Source organism: Bolinopsis microptera, chromosome 3 (assembly GCF_026151205.1).
Source record: "Bolinopsis microptera isolate Bmic1 chromosome 3, MBARI_Bmic_1.0, whole genome shotgun sequence".
Taxonomy (NCBI): Eukaryota; Metazoa; Ctenophora; class Tentaculata; order Lobata; family Bolinopsidae; genus Bolinopsis; species Bolinopsis microptera.
In genome coordinates, this window is record NC_087074.1 from 8110797 (window position 1) to 8128480 (window position 17684).

The following is a 17684-nucleotide window of genomic DNA, read 5'->3' on the forward strand; positions in this document are numbered from 1 at the left end:
GGTTGCAATGTTGCGATAATATCGGTTATCGGCGATAAATGAAGTAATATTTGTCTGCACGCTGCGTACTTGAATTATGCTCCTTTGATATGTTACATTGTTAAATCGTCATTTTAAAGTTAAATTTAAAGTTGAATTTTCAAAAATGAAACATTGAGTCATGACAAAATGCTGGGGGACCTTTTACTTAGGAGTTTCTGGTATTTTTCAATTTAAGGCTGAGTCTAAATGATAATGAAATGTTTGATTTAATTCTGAAGAAGTGGAAGTTTATCACAGAACTGAGGGTTTTCACGTTTTTATGTCGGCGCCATTTAAAAAAACTTTAAACAAAGCAATATTTGAATATTACATAATACGATTTTCTGCTCTATGCATTGACGAACTACGGTTTATCAGATAAGAGATCGTTCACAAATGACACCACAACGATTATGTTAAACTAAATAGATCTGTACTCTGGCGGAGAGGCTAAACATATTTTTCCTTACACGTCACAGCGATTCAATTTCCTGAATCACTGTCAAATGTTTCACCTCCTCGCCAGAATGCAAAGATCTATAGAGCCATTCTTAATTAGTCGACGTCTTTTTTTAGCTTGACATCTTTCTAGCATCACTAAAAATCTTTTTAAGTGGTGTCACTTGTGATCCTTTTCTAATTGAATGTTTTGTACCTTTAGGGGTCTCTCTCAGATATTATTAATCTGTAAGGAAACATCATTCAGAGTTCACAGTGTGTTCTTTAGATAAATTATACTGTTCGTGTCTCGGACAGGAAATAGTTAGTTAGAAACAGTTACCAAGGATTTTTTTCTACTTGACATTATTTTCCATTATGAGCAATGGGAGTATGTAAAATGTACATTAGGGGTGATATAAATAAATTGTATTAATTCGCTAAATTTGAATAAGCCTTAATTTTATTTTTGATTGTCAGATTTATTTCTATCTTCATTTATTGCAGCCAGTATCTCATGTATCATTTTGACACTGTGTCTTGACATTTCACCGTTGTTTTCATTTACTTCATTTATCATCAGATACTCCAGATAATTTTATCGATTTACAGAGCATTTAAAAAAAATTTAAACAAAATATTTGAAATTATAATAATTTTCTGTTAATGGCGCTCGGCTATCGATAGGATCGTTCCTCACACACATTCTGTAACTAAAATCACCAAGGTAAACAATTTTCCTTACAGAACTTTTCAATTTTGAATACGTCAAAGTTTACTCATCAGAATGCAAAACAAAGCCATTCTTAGATATTTACTGTTAAGTAACCTATATTCTGGCGTCACGTAAGATTTAAGTTGGTAACTGTGATTTTTTTTGATGGTTTTGTAACCTAAGGGTTCAAATATACAGAACATATCATAATTATCAAGGACTTTTGTTTTTTGAAACGCGTTCTCTAACATAGTATTAGAACGTCAAGATTCTACTTGACATTATTTCATTCGAATAGATGAAATCTAAATTTAAAGGGTATATAAATAAATTATATGTCTAATTTGAATAACTTAATTATTTTATGTCAATTAATCTCAATTATAGTCCAGGTAAGCCTCTCAGATATGAAATAGTGCAATATGTTAATATGGAGTGAATATCACAAATTGTATATTGTTCAACGATTTCTCGGATCGTTTTTGTTACTGTGATTAAATGTTAAACTTATCATATTATTATCTTATTGAATAAAATTGTATAACTTCTACGGCTTCTAATAAATTAAGATTTTTCAATCGCAAATATGAAATTTGATATTTTCGCTGTCGTACCAATCTTGCTGGAAGCACATCATCAACAATCAACATGTCCTTACCTTAACAAATGACAATAGAGGTTAACATTGAAAGCGGCTGAGTTCTCTGGGAGAAGGCGGGGTTGATGATTATTTCTGATTTGATAATCACAGTCAAGATATATCTCAACTCCTCGGTTCCTCATCGGCCTGGACAGCTCACTGTACCGGGGGTCCATTGTCATAAACAACCTGCGGGATCAGATTGTCAATAAAGGTCGAAGTTAACGTCCGGGCGAGGTCGGGGAGGGGGTGTCAATGACCTAAAATGGCATAAAGTCTGGTCACTGCAACTGGTCACATAATTTTAAAAGCGTCCGTTATTCTGAAATATTCTTTACAGCATCGTAATCAGCTTGGAGGGACTAAACATTTACTACCGAATTTATTAAATTGGTACAAAATTTATACAAGAGGGACCGGAGACCCATGTGGTGTTCGAGCTGGGAATTTTTTTAAGTTCATATTTCATTTTTGTGTTCAAAATGATATTTAGATTCTAGATGAATATTGAATTACATTTTTATCATTTTAATTCTTTAATGCTGAAACTTTGTACAAAGATTGGTTTTTCCAAATTTTAAATTTCTAAATAGCATAAAATGTCATGAAATTTTATGAAGCATAATAGATATTTATGCCATTTTAGGTAATTGGCTAACCATCATTCATTTCAACGTGACTGAAGGTAATCGTTTTAGTTCACATAATAAATAGGCAGTTTGCAATATCTTTAATCGTGACTGAAATTGATCTTAATTCTTACCCGTTTACATGACAGCCTTCACCTCTGCGACTACTCAATTATTACTATCAAACATTTTAACTTACGCTTTTAGATACCAGATCTAAATGAGCTATTAGTATATGACATGAGGCAGCGAACATTTGAAGAAAAACTGGGGGATATAATATGAGTTACCTGAAAGCTGGGTGGGGAGTTATGACCGTAGCTTCACCGTTAACATACCCCCTCTCATCCAGTACAAGGACACCCTTCTGTTCGAGGAGTGGGTTAAGTCGGTCTAGGACGCTCGGAGATATTAAGTTGGCGTTATCAAGCACTACCCATCTACCTGTTAAATTGAGATTTACCGGTCCCGAGAAACAGTTATGAAAAGGGATTTTAGATTTAATTGTAGTAAGTATGTCGATCCCCAAAAGCTTGAAATACTAGACATAAAGTGCCATCCATAAAATTATCATAGTGAAGGTAGGATCTTACAAAGGTCCTGAATTACACACTATTTGCTTGGTCCATCCTTCAATAATGCCCACTTAGGAAGGTGTTTTGGCTCCAATTCGGAGATAAAAACGCCAAAATAGCGGTAATTTCCTATGTTGTTCTAAATTGTACCTTCGATAAGGGCGTCCACAAAGCGACTGTTTTTCCATTCAAACGTCCCATCAGTACTTTTCTCAATTTTACGGATAACGGTTAAGATTCGTTCCAAAATGAGATTCACTTTTACGGGGAACACTCCTGAAAAGGTTGTAAGTGAACTGTGTAAAACATACTCCATTTAAATAATAACACAAACATCCTCTCCCTTTTGATATTTCTCAAATTAACACAGTGATAGATTTGAGAGGCGATGATTGGTTCTTTAGCCAACACTACCTATGCTAGGGTTAAACTAATGAACGAAGAAGACAATACGAACCAGTAGATAGAATTTTAAGAATTTTCCGGACATTTTCTTCGAATTTATCGTCGTTCTGCAATCTCGGGCAAGCAGCCAAGAGAGGGGCGAGATGGTCGTGTTGAACAACGATTAGCTCCTTCACCAAATCATCTACTAACTGTCGAATTATTTCAAAATACGCAGATTTGGATACCTGAAACATTTCAAATATTAGTTCACTGCTGAAAATTTGTTATGTTATTTAATGTGATCAAGTTGCTCAACAAATAGAACATTCGATTTAGCTATTGCTCATGTGGTGGGTAGTGAAGGAGCAGTGCCAATCTCAAAACACAAATCATGACTGTTGTGGGGCAATAAAGTATTTTCTGGTACAGTTTAGATTCGTTGTCAGATTGTGTCAATTTTGAATCTTCGTAAAAATTGCCATTGTTGTCACACTAGCAAATAATTGAGTATTTTCTCATAGCTGTGATAGTGATTAGAATTAGAACTAGAATTAAATTTACACAGCAATACAATAAGAATAAAAATAATTTAAAGATGCTTCAAACTGCTGTGCAGGACATTCAAGTTAGTCAGAAACCGTTAGAAGAATACCCTTCTAAGGACATAGAGGACATAAAGAGTTTGTATTGGTTCCTACCGATAAAGCTAAAAATAATATTACTATTGTTTGTAAAAAGTTCTATATTTAATAAGTATGATTGAAAAAAAATTATCATCGAATACACAATCATATCCCCACATTTACTAAAGTTGCATTGATCGTTCAGAAGATTATATAATTAATGAGCATAAAGCGTTTCTACTTAAACATCGTATTAAATTTGACGAAGATAATAGTAAATTACCTTATTTATATATTACACCAAAACAGCATAAAAAGCCAGTCAGAGTTAGATATATAACGTCTGGTAGTGGAAGAAGTTTACAACAATTATCAGTCTATCTTAGCATTTGTATTAAATCTATGCTTCACTCAGCTAAAAATAATTATATATATGATAATACATTTTACGTTAGAAATGATTATTTTGTTATTGATAATAATGAACCTATATAAATTTTCTTAGTATCCACTATATTCAACAAGCACTGAGTTATATCTTTCACATAGAGTTAGTCTCATTAAAAATATTGAAATTTTATCGAATTTGGGCAAAAGCGAATTTGGGCAAAAGGGTATGCCCAAATATGGGCATATTTTTTAAAGCTCATAGCTCAGTCAATTTTTGACCAATCTGGATGGAAATTCATGTACTAGTCCTAAAACAGGCTTATCTTGCGAATCTGAGTGAAAAATATAGTTCATCATGTAAATCTTAACGAAGAATATAAATCTTCTAATTGTAGGTATATTAAAGTATATTAAAATGTAGGATTTTTTCCGATTTTGACCCGGGGATATACTTTAATATACTTTAATATGGTTGGCCCCCCCCCCCCCACATTTACTAAAGTTGCATTGATCGTTCAGAAGATTATATAATTAATGAGCATAAAGCGTTTCTACTTAAACATCGTATTAAATTTGACGAAGATAATAGTAAATTACCTTATTTATATATTACACCAAAACAGCATAAAAAGCCAGTCAGAGTTAGATATATAACGTCTGGTAGTGGAAGAAGTTTACAACAATTATCAGTCTATCTTAGCATTTGTATTAAATCTATGCTTCACTCAGCTAAAAATAATTATATATATGATAATACATTTTACGTTAGAAATGATTATTTTGTTATTGATAATAATGAACCTATATAAATTTTCTTAGTTATGATAACACCCAGAAGGGTTTAAAGTCTGTCAGTACATATGATTTTTCAACTTTATATACATATATTCAAAAATTTATTCATGATGTTAAATTAGTAATTGATAAACTTACCCAGAATTTTGAACGGAAGATCTTACATAGATATCTTAAACATGTTAAATTATTTATTAATAGTCAGCCAACTTTATCCTCAGACACTGGCATAATTTCACAGTTAATGACTTCGTGTAATTATAGTGTGTGTTACTGTTAGGCCTCCTTCTAATTCCTTATGCATGTTTCCTTTTGCGAGAGATATTTGGTTTTATCGGAATAGTTTTATTTACGTTAACCACTCTTTCACAGTTTACTATTAAGCTTTCAAGCAGTAGACTATTATGTTTTTTATATTCTATTAGTTTGGTTTTATCGGAATAGTTTTATTTACGTTGACCACTCATTCAAATAAATGTCAATCAGTATAATTTTTAAGATTTCTGGGAATCTCTCAACCGGTAAGGTTCTGATAACATTGTTTAATACTGAGAATATCATTTTTACGGTAGCGAGTTTTCAGGCGACCAACGCCCCACAATATTAATTTTTAGAGACAATTTTGGTCAGATAGTTAAGGAATCACTCAACGAGTTTTATTGACAAAGCTTACTTGAAGACCCGAAGTATTCCTGACAATATTAGTAGTAGTGGTAGCACACGTAGAAAAAAATGCTTAACCTGGTAACCTTGTAGCCTGCACAGAGCAATTCTACTTGCATATTAAAATTTCTCAATGAGATCACACACAGTCACTGCGTGACGCAGTGATAACCATTTAATTGTTCAGAAACAATAAACCATGGGAACTTCCAAAGATATTTCTCGGCTAACTGTGCAGTTACGCCATCTGCACTGCAGCTAAATGATATACGGTGCACCCCTCTGAAGCTAAGGTATCTGCAGTGAGGACTGAGGGGCCAATTAAGGGGGGGGGGGGGGGGGGGGGGTGGGGTGGGGGATTCACCCTGATTTTTTGTGAAACTTGGTTTCGAGATCGCAGTTGACCAACAAACTAGGACCGGTGACCGAACTTTTGAGGGGGTCCCGTACTACACATTCTTTATGATTATCAGCTCAGTATCTACCTAACTGTGGATTCTATGTTCAAATAATCGCAAAAATGACCAAAATCGACCTCAATAGGGTTTCAATATTTGTTCATGAAATTTTCAGAATCAACGAAGAATCGCATTTCGACCTTAAGTTTTAATATGGAATTTTGAGTAAGGCCTTTAAAATGGTTAGGCCTTTAAAATGGCGGCCAAATTCTGAAAAATGCCAGGCAAATTTCAGAATTTGGCCGGCAAATGAAAATTCATATACGAGTTCAGGGGACCACTAGCTACAAAGTAGAGCACCTAAAATCTGGGTTTTGGGCATGATCGGGGTATTTGGCTAAATTAGGCCTAATTTGGATCAAATATGGGCGTGGCTGCCCCGCGGGCACCGTTTGGCGGTTGGGGTCCAGGACCCCCTCAAAAGTTCGGTCACCGGTCCTAGTTTGTTGGTCAACTGCTATCTCGAAACCAAGTTTCACAAAAAACCAGGGTGAACCCCCCCCCCCCCCCTTAAGTTGGATCGTAGATGTTGAGAAACGATCACTTGTGAGCTATTTATAGTGTCCTGTTGCTGGACATTGATAGGTGAGAGCATCTGCAGTGCAGTTAGACTTATAGTATTACATAATCCGTACTATGAACTTAGTCCGTACTATGAACTTAGTCCGTACTATGAACTTAGTCCGTACTATGAACTTAGTCCGTACTATGAACTTAGTCCGTACTATGAACTTGTTTCTACCTGGCTGAAGCCTCCAAGGAGATCACTTATATCAAACACGGAACTGCACCCTATCTCCAGTACATCTCTACCGCACATCGCCGCAAACGTTCTTAGAGTGGTCGACTTCCCTGAGTTGCTGGGTCCAATCTGAGATAAATAAGTTCTTGTAGAGTGAATATATAATTTCATAAACCACTTAAAGACTTAAGTACTTCAGTTGAAGTTCTAGAGAAAGCGATTGCCAACTTCTACCAATATTTTATTTTGACAGTTTAAACTGATATGAGGATAATTAGTCTAGTTGTTGGCTGAAAGCTAATCAGACAACTGTTACTAGTGACCTGTCAAAAAAAGCACTATCTTATCTTCCAACTACTACAACTACTACAACTACTACAACTACTACAACTACTACAACTGTACTACAACTATAAACTACTAATACTATTAACCACCGAACAACCTGAACCTCCTTCTTACCAATATCGACATCCAGTTCATTTTGACAGCATGTGCCAGAGTCTCCATGGCAACAAGCTGAGGACTGTAGATGTGAGAGGTTGTAGGAACGCTTGCGCAGTGTCTGGTGAGAACAGTCGGACCAATTTGAACCTTGTCGCTGCTCATAAGGAGAGGAATTGGTCGGGAAATTTCACCAGGAAAGTTCAGAGATCGAAGTTTCCTAACCTGAAGATTATCTGTATTGAGTTTAAATTCATGACTTTACCGCGCCGAAACGTTTAAAATTAAACTGTTACGGAGTTATATAATAGCGAATTTTGAGATTTCGGAACTTGGGTTATGGCGTCTCGGATTGTCGGTAGGTTGTTTATAAACGTCAACCACTTTTATCGACTGTGACGATATTAGGTTTCTACGTGGTTCGGCTCATTAAATCGTTATAGAACAAACGTAGAAATCAACCCGAAAAGGAGGACAATTTGTGTCAACCCGTTTAAATCTTTAAATGAGCGCTAAGGTCTAAGATAATAAGTTGTATGAGAACTTCAAAATCAACGAACTACGCTCACGACTGGTTATCTTACAATATCTACAAAAATGGCCCGACAATGCAGTTGTATGATATACCTTCTCCCGGTCGACTTCACATCTAAACTTTGAGGTATAGACAGTATCGATAAAGTAGGGGGGTGGAACATTGGGATATGCTGAGATGAGATCGCACCAACGTCTCGTGTCCCGCAGGTTAAACTCCCAGGGTGAACCTCGCTTCCCCCATTCTCCACGAACACATACCTGGTTGGTAATAATAACAATTTATTCATCAATAACATTTATTCATCGCTTTATAGCTGAAAAAGTTACTTTTTCAAAAATATTCAAAAAATAAAGATCCAGTTCAAGCCATCTAATAATTTTGTTCCATTCAATCATGTCTCAAGACATGGTGAAATATTGATATGGATTGAAAATTAGTAATGATCTTATTTTGGTAAAATGTTCTAAACCTGTTCATGAATACACCAGTTGAAGGATATTATCTTGCCCAGAGTTTCGGAGGGGATGTGCGGGTGTGTGTTCGATAATACCAGGACCATGTCTTCCTTAGTCAGCATCTCTATGTAAACCTGATATACAGAAGTCATTATTAAACTATTTACTAGGCTGTATAACTGTAAACTTACTGGTCGGTTAGTTTCTTCTCCCAACAAAGTGCGGCACGAACGTGAATAGCAGATTGCGACACGCGTTACTATTACTTAAGAGAGACACTGAATTCAGGCTACTGCAGAGGACAGTTCTAAACAGTTGATAGGTAACTTGAGCTTAAGTCTCACTTCGTAACAGCTCGCAACTGTGAACTTATAAATAAGTATTACGAGAGATTTCAAATGAGGTGAAGTATGACCTAAAGAGTAAAGGTTGGTGAAAATGTAATAATTTCAAAGGCTTATGTTTGGCAGTGGCAGGGTAAAAACATTCTGATGAATTATTTTATCGAAATTGAAACTGTAACATTTTGACTTAAATAAGGTATGAAAGGTCTTTAATTTTTTTGCATCCGAACCTTGACAAATCTGTTGAGGAAGGACTTGGGGAGACCTTTCCTTCCGCCACCCTGCTCCACCGGGTTCATACAAGCAATGAAGCGAGTTTTGTTGTGGCTGTTTCCAATGGTGAATGTTTTGGAGAGCTCAGGGACATATAGCTCCCCTCGGTGATCAAGACAAGCGTTTAGACCTGAATATTTGCTCGTTTAATTAGAGAAACTGTAAGCTGCTTCATTGAGGACGTATTACAAATTAGATTATTCGTTTCACAATTATAGTGCGTCAAGAGAATATATTACTCTACCAAAAATATAATATCAAAATTTACATGAACGATTTCATACCTTCAAGAACAGCTTGGCTAGCTAGATTCATTTCATCCAATAGAACCCAATTTCCAAGTTTTAAAGCTTTTAGTAGTGGACCGTCCCGCCAACAAAACCCAGATCCATCCTCACTTGGCAAATCACAACCGAACAGATCGGACATGTCCTGCAAAGAAGATTTGGTATTAATAAATGTGAAGAATACAACTGAAAAAAAAAACACTCTGAATAAAAGACATGATAGGTGATAACTTAAAACAATATCAGTGTAACCGTTACCGTTTGCTCGGAGAGGTTGATTCTAGTTAACCGATATCCTAGCAGCTTAGCCAATGCACTGGTTAAACTGGTTTTACCGACTCCAGGATGTCCCTTTCAAAAGAATGGGCTTGTCGACCTGAATAGAAAATTAAAAACTAAACAGCCAACAATACATTTTCGTTCTGAGCAGTGCATATGGGAGTATGGGTCACGTGGCTAATGTTCAGAACTTCTGAACACGCTAGATGGATAGATGCTAAAATTAAGCCACTATCGTCGAAAACGCTATTTTTTTTGTTTAACAACATCCTCAAACTTCAATGAACGTGTCCATACTCCATATAATTAATTTTTGCCATCTTTTAGAAAAGCAATCAGTAAAATTTTCTAAATCAATTTCAAAATTCGCTCAACGTGTCTAATTCTCAAAACTCACTTGCAGACCACGAGTAATCCTGAGAATATTAGCGGTAGTTGTTGGGCCTCCCAAAGAATAACCGTCCAAGTCAGGACACTCTAAGGATCCACGCTTCACACGAAGGGATCCGAAATCTACCCAAGTTGCTGCAACACGCACTTCACAGGCGAGGTCCAGGACCTCCCCGCACTGTTCCACCAGGTAAGATCGACAGTGGTGTTTGAGTGCCAGGTCAGATAACCCGTCCACCAGGACCAAGTGAGCACCGTGAAGGTATCGCTGAACTAAGGGGGTCGGTAGTTCTGAGGTGTTCTTCAGGAATGTCGTCCATGTTAGGGCATCACGTACTGAAAGTAGTCCTGTTAAATGCGGAAAACTTCGGCAATTTCTGGGATTTTCTGATTTTTGGTTCTCGAATAGTACGTTAGGTTTAATTCAACAGCATTGACTGAAACTTAAACATCGTCTTGATTTATCATCCAGACATCAAATAACTTAAATGCTATTTAACTTCAATGTCAAAATAAGTTTATCAGATAAATTATTACGACAATTTCATCGTGGGTTACGCTGTTATACTTATTTTCATGTAAGTGGATTTAGTTCTCGAATAATAAGTCAGGTTTAATTCAGTCAGCATCGACTGAAACATAAACATCGTCTTGATTTATTGTCCAGACATCAGATAACATAAATACTATTTAGCTTCAATGTCAAAATAAGTTTATCAGATAAACTATTACGACAATCTCATCGTGGGTTACGCTGTTATACTTATTTTGAGCGACAATGATAATTTTGAAAGGTTATCAGAGGATAAGTCACCTGTTATAATCTGTTTCCCAGAAGTATGCTCCTGAAACCACCCAATAAACTGAACCATCATATCACTTATCTTATCCCGGTTATCCTCATGGGTCAAATGATGGTGGATGATAGCCCTCATCTCAGCTAGTGTGTCACCCGCACTGCACCAAATCTCGGTAAACCTGTTTCTCAGAGCGGGAGAGAGCTGGAAATATTAATAATATTACAATTATATTGTGATTTCAGAGCAAAAGAAGAGGATAAAACCACTATAGTTCGATAGATGATCGAAGAGAATAAACGAATCAGAAATGACTTTAGAGACAGGAACTGACCTCCTTTTTACCGTAGTCCCCTCCAGGGTTCATGGTGGCAATAATCCTGAAGTTTGAGTGAGCAGTGAGGGTGAGAGACTCACTACTCTCCGCCAGGGTCAGTTGTCTCTCCACCTCCAGGACACTGTTTAGTCGCTCAAGCACTGAGTCGTCCGCTAGAGAGATCTCATCCAGTAGGATCATATCCCCCTTTTTCATTGCCTCGATCAGTGGTCCATCAACCCATTCGAAGAGCTTATCTCCCTTAATAAAAAAAAAGAATTACGACAATCGATTTCCAATTCTGGATACCAATAACAGACAACTATAATTATTACCATATCCGATCTATTCAAAATCAAGCATCAGCAATGTTTAATGTTTCTCACCAAACGATCGCGCACTGGTCTAAGACTCCCAATAAAGTCCGCTGTGTCAGAATGCATGTGACAGTTGAGTATGTGAAGTTTCAAATTCTTCAGGGCTGCCATCACTTGACAGATTGTGGTTTTACCGCACCTGAGTTGGTTTCAATTAATTAGAGCTTTTGACATTAAAACATAATATTAAATATTCACCCTGTGTAGTGTGCGTGGAACAATCAGATAGGTTTTCCCCTGCAAAGCTTCATGATGTTCAAACTGTTCATCCGACGTAATGACGTATACTCTTAGCATTTAGTTCTAAATATATTGTAGCCCGTAGTTGAAATGCAGCACTACTAAATACTTCCCAGACCTATCATTGACGACATCTTGATGGCAAATTTTATTTGTGAACTGGTACAAACGGTTTAATGTGCTGATGAAATGCGAAAGTAGCGCCCATGTCTGTTGAGTCAGTTTATAAACTACAAATAACTACAAATAAGGGCTAATAAATTGTAAAGTATAGTAATAATTACCCTGTTTCTCCAATGAGAAGTACCGGCTCCTGAAACTCCAGACTACGATTAACCAGGGTCAGCAGTCGTAACATACTGGGTGTCCACACTATACCAATGCTCTCCTGATAATTAAAATACTGGTTTTAATACGTGCAAAACTTCCATACTGAGACTTAAACTGGAATTTTTATAAGTAAAATATATAATCTAGTCTAGATAAGCTCCAATACCGCGAAAACAAGATAATTATACGACCAAAGGAACGCAAGTCTACTGTCTACCAGCATTTATTACTCACGGTCATAGACAAGAAATCTAAAGAGACCAGTGACCCATCAAAGAAACTGTTCGTATCTATTTTTCGCTTAAAGACTTTTACAAGGACATCCTTTATGATTTCTTCTTCATCGCACCGCCTGACTTTTCCCGTCAGTAACATGTATCCTGAGAACAAATTTTACGATCATTATAACGGTATTTTTCTAGTTAATATCGTTGCTAGATGAGACAATCGTAAACTATTAACGGATATTTTTACATTGTATACGATTTTTATACAAGCCCACGCTGACAGAATTGACTAAACTATTAGCGTATCTGTTGCCAAACTGACTACTGAATAGTATTTATTCTCAGCTCAAGCTGGTGTGCAGCATACCATCGTTAGCTAGCAATTGGTCCCAGTCAGTGAAGTTGTCGTTTTCAGCACTCAGCCTGTATCTGTCTGCCCATCTAAAAAGGTCTCGCAATGTTATCAGACCGTGTCTTCCAGCAAATATTCCCGATTTTGTCCGGCTGCTCTGAGGGAGAAAAATATGGGAATTTGTAACGGATCAATGCAGTTGGGAGGGGGATATTAAAGTTGGTCACGAGCGTCTCGTTCCTGATGTTGTTTGTTTAGTTGCTAAGGTGACATTCGCGTTAGGTATTTTACGTGGTTTCCGGGTTTAATCACCGTCTTAAATGCGCGGAGTTAAAATTAGGACGAAAAATCGCTAATTAGAACTTGCTTAAGACTGAGAGATAAAAATGGGATGGATAATGTCTGGAACGCTGTGGATCAGGAAATCGAGCGGTTGCCCAAAAAAGAAATGCGGCCGAATTTATCGTTGAATGTGGGGCTTGAGTGTGGCGTAACGTTAGTGAAATTGGAGCAAGACCTGCGGGAAAGTACGGAGAATGATTTTCGAGTGTGGTTGCACTTCCTCTAAAATGTTAGGAAATTGCGGTGGTGGACAGTAACTATTGTACGAAATACTATACGCTCCCTTCTTTTTATAGATATTAGTCATCTTAATGATAAAATTACTTGACTAGACATGACTGATAACTGGAGTAAAGAACTTACTGATTTGCAGTATAAATTTAAATGACATTAATTAATTAATTTCGCTGATTTCTTCAACCAGTTCCAAACATTACATTGTAATGTTTAGAACTGGTTGAAGAAATCAGTTATTAGAATATATATTCGCATATATCCACACTATATTTACATTACACGTTCAACGTGATATCATTATCAGTGCAGTGTGTACAACACCAACTACACCGATCAATTGCCAATCTGCGAAACATTTAATTATTATTATCACTTCGAGATGGCAGGGCCTACTCTCATGCTGTCTATAGGTGATGATTAATTCTGAAAAACTAGGGACAACTGGGGAATGATCCCAGAACCTCGACATTTCGCGTGTCTTGCTCTACCAATTGAGCTACTGACCCTGATTCTCAGAGCGAAATCACCACTCATATACAGCACAATTTCATGCTTTGTGCGGAATATCATTTATCAGTTATTAGAATATATATTCGCATATATCCACACTATATTTACATTACACGTTCAACGTGATATCATTATCAGTGCAGCGTGTACAACACCAACTACACCGATCAATTGCCAATCTGCGAAACATTAAATTATTATTATTACTTCGAGATGGCAGGGCCTACTCTCATGCTGTCTATAGGTGATGAGTTGTCCCTAGTTTTTCAGAATTAATCATCACCTATAGACAGCATGAGAGTAGGCCCTGCCATCTCGAAGTGGTTAAAGAAATCAGCGAAATTAATTCTGCAAGCGCAAGCGAGTAGAGATGTTCTTGCAGAAGTCGAAGTACAAAATTATCGTGAATATTTTAACTCAATTTCGATTAAGCAGTTTTCTATTTATTTCTGATTATTATATAATATATTAATGCCCAATTAATGCAGTGAAACCTTTTATTTATTATTAGATAATCTGTATCTAAGTCAAGGATTTATTAGCTGAAAATGAGAAATGTAAACAATTTAACAACAATTTTCTTTGCAATCCATTTCCAAATGTTTTGTCTTTCCAATTAGGCGCCTAGAAAATATTCGACCACTCTTCAGTAAAAACTTAAAAAGTTCATCTTGAAAAAACCAAGTTTCCGATGTCAGATATTATTGACAGCATCACCGTCAAGACATTAACAGAAGGTCTGTACGATGCATTGCTTTCTTGATTTGAGAATGCTGCGCGTTCTCACAGCCCACAGCCGCATTTTTACCGAATTTTCCGCGCATTTCTTGGCAAATTTAACAGCCCTAAAGATTAAAACTTGAAGTAGTAAATTGGCAAATTATTCGCGTATTTTTTGAAAACTCTAAATGCACCGTATTTTTTTACGAAAGCCTTATTTATGTTAATGTTTATCAAAACTTCCGTGGGTGGTATTATTTAGATTGCGATTTGTTTGGACTTTGGGGCTGTGATTTTTAGACCCTAGCTAAACGGTGCTACCTATTTTAGTCAATCGAGTGCAGTCTCCGTCCTAAATAAAGTGCATTAGTGCGGCAATTTTAAATTGGTAGTTTGAATAGAGATTTCCAGTAAGGTTGCTCAATAAATTTCAAAATATCCATGAAAATCAGTTCAATTATATCGGACGACTTTTAATCTCTTTTAATTGTAATTATCCATGATTTCAACCGCCAGTTAGTTTGTGCAGACAATTAAAAATTAATATAAATATGACACTTACAAGGTGATATTTGAGAGACTTTTGTACAAAGAAGCTATGAAAAGTAGTAATTTCAACAGTGTCAAATGCTAAAATATATTAGGATAAGACGAGTAGAAGTTAACATTCAGTTGGCATCCGTCCAAGGCAAAAATCGCAAAAACATTTTCGCCATTAATAATGATCAAATCATCGATTCCAACATGACGTTGATACAACACCCAACGCACGACGCCCCGAAATTGTACGATGTTCCAGACTGCAATGTCCCTTTGTAATCATGTCTGATTGTTTTTTGAAGATGGAGTCGTGTAGAAATGTCCATTGCATTGATATTTAATATTTAAAAATCGGGATTATCTCAGATTATTGCAATGGCAGTTGAATGTTACAAATTGCCACAAAATTCATTTTCAATAAAATATTAGTTCCTAATAAAACTGAAATGAAAAAAATAAGACGAGAATTATATTTATTGACAACACATAGTTGGCATCACTGTGTCACCACAAGGCCCAAATGTTTATAATCATTAAGCCTGCTGACTCGACTAACATGCGACCCAACGACGTCTGGAACTGTAAAACGCGTCCTTTCAACTACTAAAGAGTTAAACGTTACACACGACCTGTTAACATTTGAAATCCCAGCCCCCTTCGAAATATTAACCATCCTCCTCGCTGGTCGTGGAGATCGAGGGAGAGGAATGTTCTTAAAGGTATCAGTCACGTGAGACCTCATTCCAGAAATACGCAGAAAATATACGACAGGGTTTATGGCAGCGTTCAGGATTACACAAAGGGGATTGAGAAATATCCCGAGGTACATATCAAAGAGGCTGAAGGTGTACGGCATGATGAGATTGTAGGTTAGATAAACCCAGTAAGGGATATTCAGAATGATATAAATCCCGGTTATGATGAGGATTGTGACTGTGGCTCGATGTTTCAGCCTACTTTTCACGACCGAAGACAGCTGACTCAGTCGAGGAGCAACACTGAGCCGTTTTTTCTTGACAGGCGCGGCGCCAGAACTACAACAGAGTTTGTTTAAAATGCGATTAGAGACAGTGATTTTAGGAGAAATTTCCATCCCGGGAATGTCTGGAACTGGATAAGTTCTGATGAACGTGATTGAAACCCCACAGCTGATGAGAACAGGCACTGCGGGAAGTAAGAACGGCAAAATAAGAGTCAAGATGTACAGAACATTATACATTTTACTTTCTGGTTTGCAAATATCGTCCAAATACCACAGGCACAGCGTCCAGTGCGAGTTGAACTCGTATTTCTTCCACCAAAGATAGGGTAAACTGGCCTGGAATACTTGTATCGCTGCCATTACACTGACAATTATCAAAACATATCTTGAACCAGTTTTCTTAAATGGGTAAACGAGGGAATAACTACGAAGAATGCTTTGAAGTGCCACAATAAAGACAGATAACCGGGATGAGATGTTGTATAGAAATCCAAATATGTTGCACAGAATCCCAGCTGCAAGATACTTAACCCCAAATGCTGGATATATCCTGGCCACTCCAAAATGAAACAAGGAAACGCAGGTTACCACATCTATTCCGATCATCCAAAGGTAGAGCATGTTGGACACTTTCTTTCGTTCTCGAGCAAAGTATCGTATACTGAGTAAATTCCCTACGGTTCCAGTAAGAGATCCAAGTAGGCTGACTCCTCCGTACACATTATCTAGCCAGGGAATGAGGTAGACGAGGGTGTCTGTCGTGTTGTGTGCTGATATTGTAGTTGTGCTGTTCATTCTGTTTGGAGGGAATATTAAACGTAATGCATTACCACGATTACATTTACACAGAATTACAGGACAACAACAAATCTGAATAGCAGTTTAACCTCGAAACCAACCTGTGATAAATATTCAAAACTTTAGCCGGAAATCAGAGTTTTACAAAACACAAAAAAAAACAAACGAAAGCTATGTGCAAAACACACGCTGGCCTGTACGTGTGGATAACATAGTAACGCAGCTCAGGTGCTCCGTGTCAACAATCACAACCAAAGGCGAGTCAACAGAGCGATAAACGGGGGGAATGATTAGATGAGGGTGCGAACGTGGGTATTCCCGCTGTGACGGTGGAGCAACAATTTTCATTCAATTTCATTAATCAGGATCCCTCACTTGCCATTACTTAGTAAACGGTCCACAGTTGTGAAGTGAATTAGAACTGTGATGCCATGTGCCACTGACGAAGGTGAAGTTAATTCGGAAATAAACAAGCATGAAACATCGCCGTGCACTTTTGCCGTACGCGGTAGTAGTCTGGTAACTATGGTAACTGGAATGAAAGTATAAGAAGCACTCTAAGTTCAAGCAGTTAGCAGAATACATGCTTCCGTTTCTATGGGAATGATGGGCCATGATCATGATCAACAATTACACTTTGATTATGATTGATTAGTTTCTGCCGTATTAAGTACGATCTAAAATGGTGGCTGCCGGACAACTTCACACAGTGTATAATTGAGAGACAAAACGGAGTCAATATATTAATAATGTAACTTTTAACAGGTAAAATTGTAGTATATAACCACAGTGCTGGCTAGCACGGTCGACCGGGGTGGCCGGTCGAGTCA

At 37.0% G+C, this 17684-nt stretch overlaps 2 protein-coding genes across 2 annotated transcripts in view; both read right to left on the minus strand.

The window, feature by feature from the left end:
• LOC134812251 (2-oxoisovalerate dehydrogenase subunit beta, mitochondrial-like) overlaps positions 1-17684 on the minus strand; it is a 704467-nt gene that overhangs the window by 513711 nt on the left and 173072 nt on the right. The gene's annotated exons all lie outside the window — the stretch shown is intronic.
• LOC134813150 (midasin-like) overlaps positions 1-17684 on the minus strand; it is a 105596-nt gene that overhangs the window by 83311 nt on the left and 4601 nt on the right. The window contains exons 6-24 of the mRNA XM_063820835.1: positions 16645-16852; positions 12741-12882; positions 12381-12526; positions 12101-12204; positions 11586-11715; positions 11218-11460; positions 10901-11087; positions 10094-10422; positions 9676-9768; positions 9415-9562; positions 9088-9260; positions 8528-8647; positions 8148-8315; positions 7539-7745; positions 7077-7205; positions 3476-3650; positions 3169-3294; positions 2734-2887; positions 1833-2003 (exon numbers count right to left, since the gene is read on the minus strand). Of these exons, the coding sequence (XP_063676905.1) occupies positions 1833-2003; positions 2734-2887; positions 3169-3294; positions 3476-3650; positions 7077-7205; positions 7539-7745; positions 8148-8315; positions 8528-8647; positions 9088-9260; positions 9415-9562; positions 9676-9768; positions 10094-10422; positions 10901-11087; positions 11218-11460; positions 11586-11715; positions 12101-12204; positions 12381-12526; positions 12741-12882; positions 16645-16852 (3153 nt within the window). The remainder of the gene's footprint in view (positions 1-1832; positions 2004-2733; positions 2888-3168; positions 3295-3475; positions 3651-7076; positions 7206-7538; positions 7746-8147; positions 8316-8527; positions 8648-9087; positions 9261-9414; positions 9563-9675; positions 9769-10093; positions 10423-10900; positions 11088-11217; positions 11461-11585; positions 11716-12100; positions 12205-12380; positions 12527-12740; positions 12883-16644; positions 16853-17684) is intronic.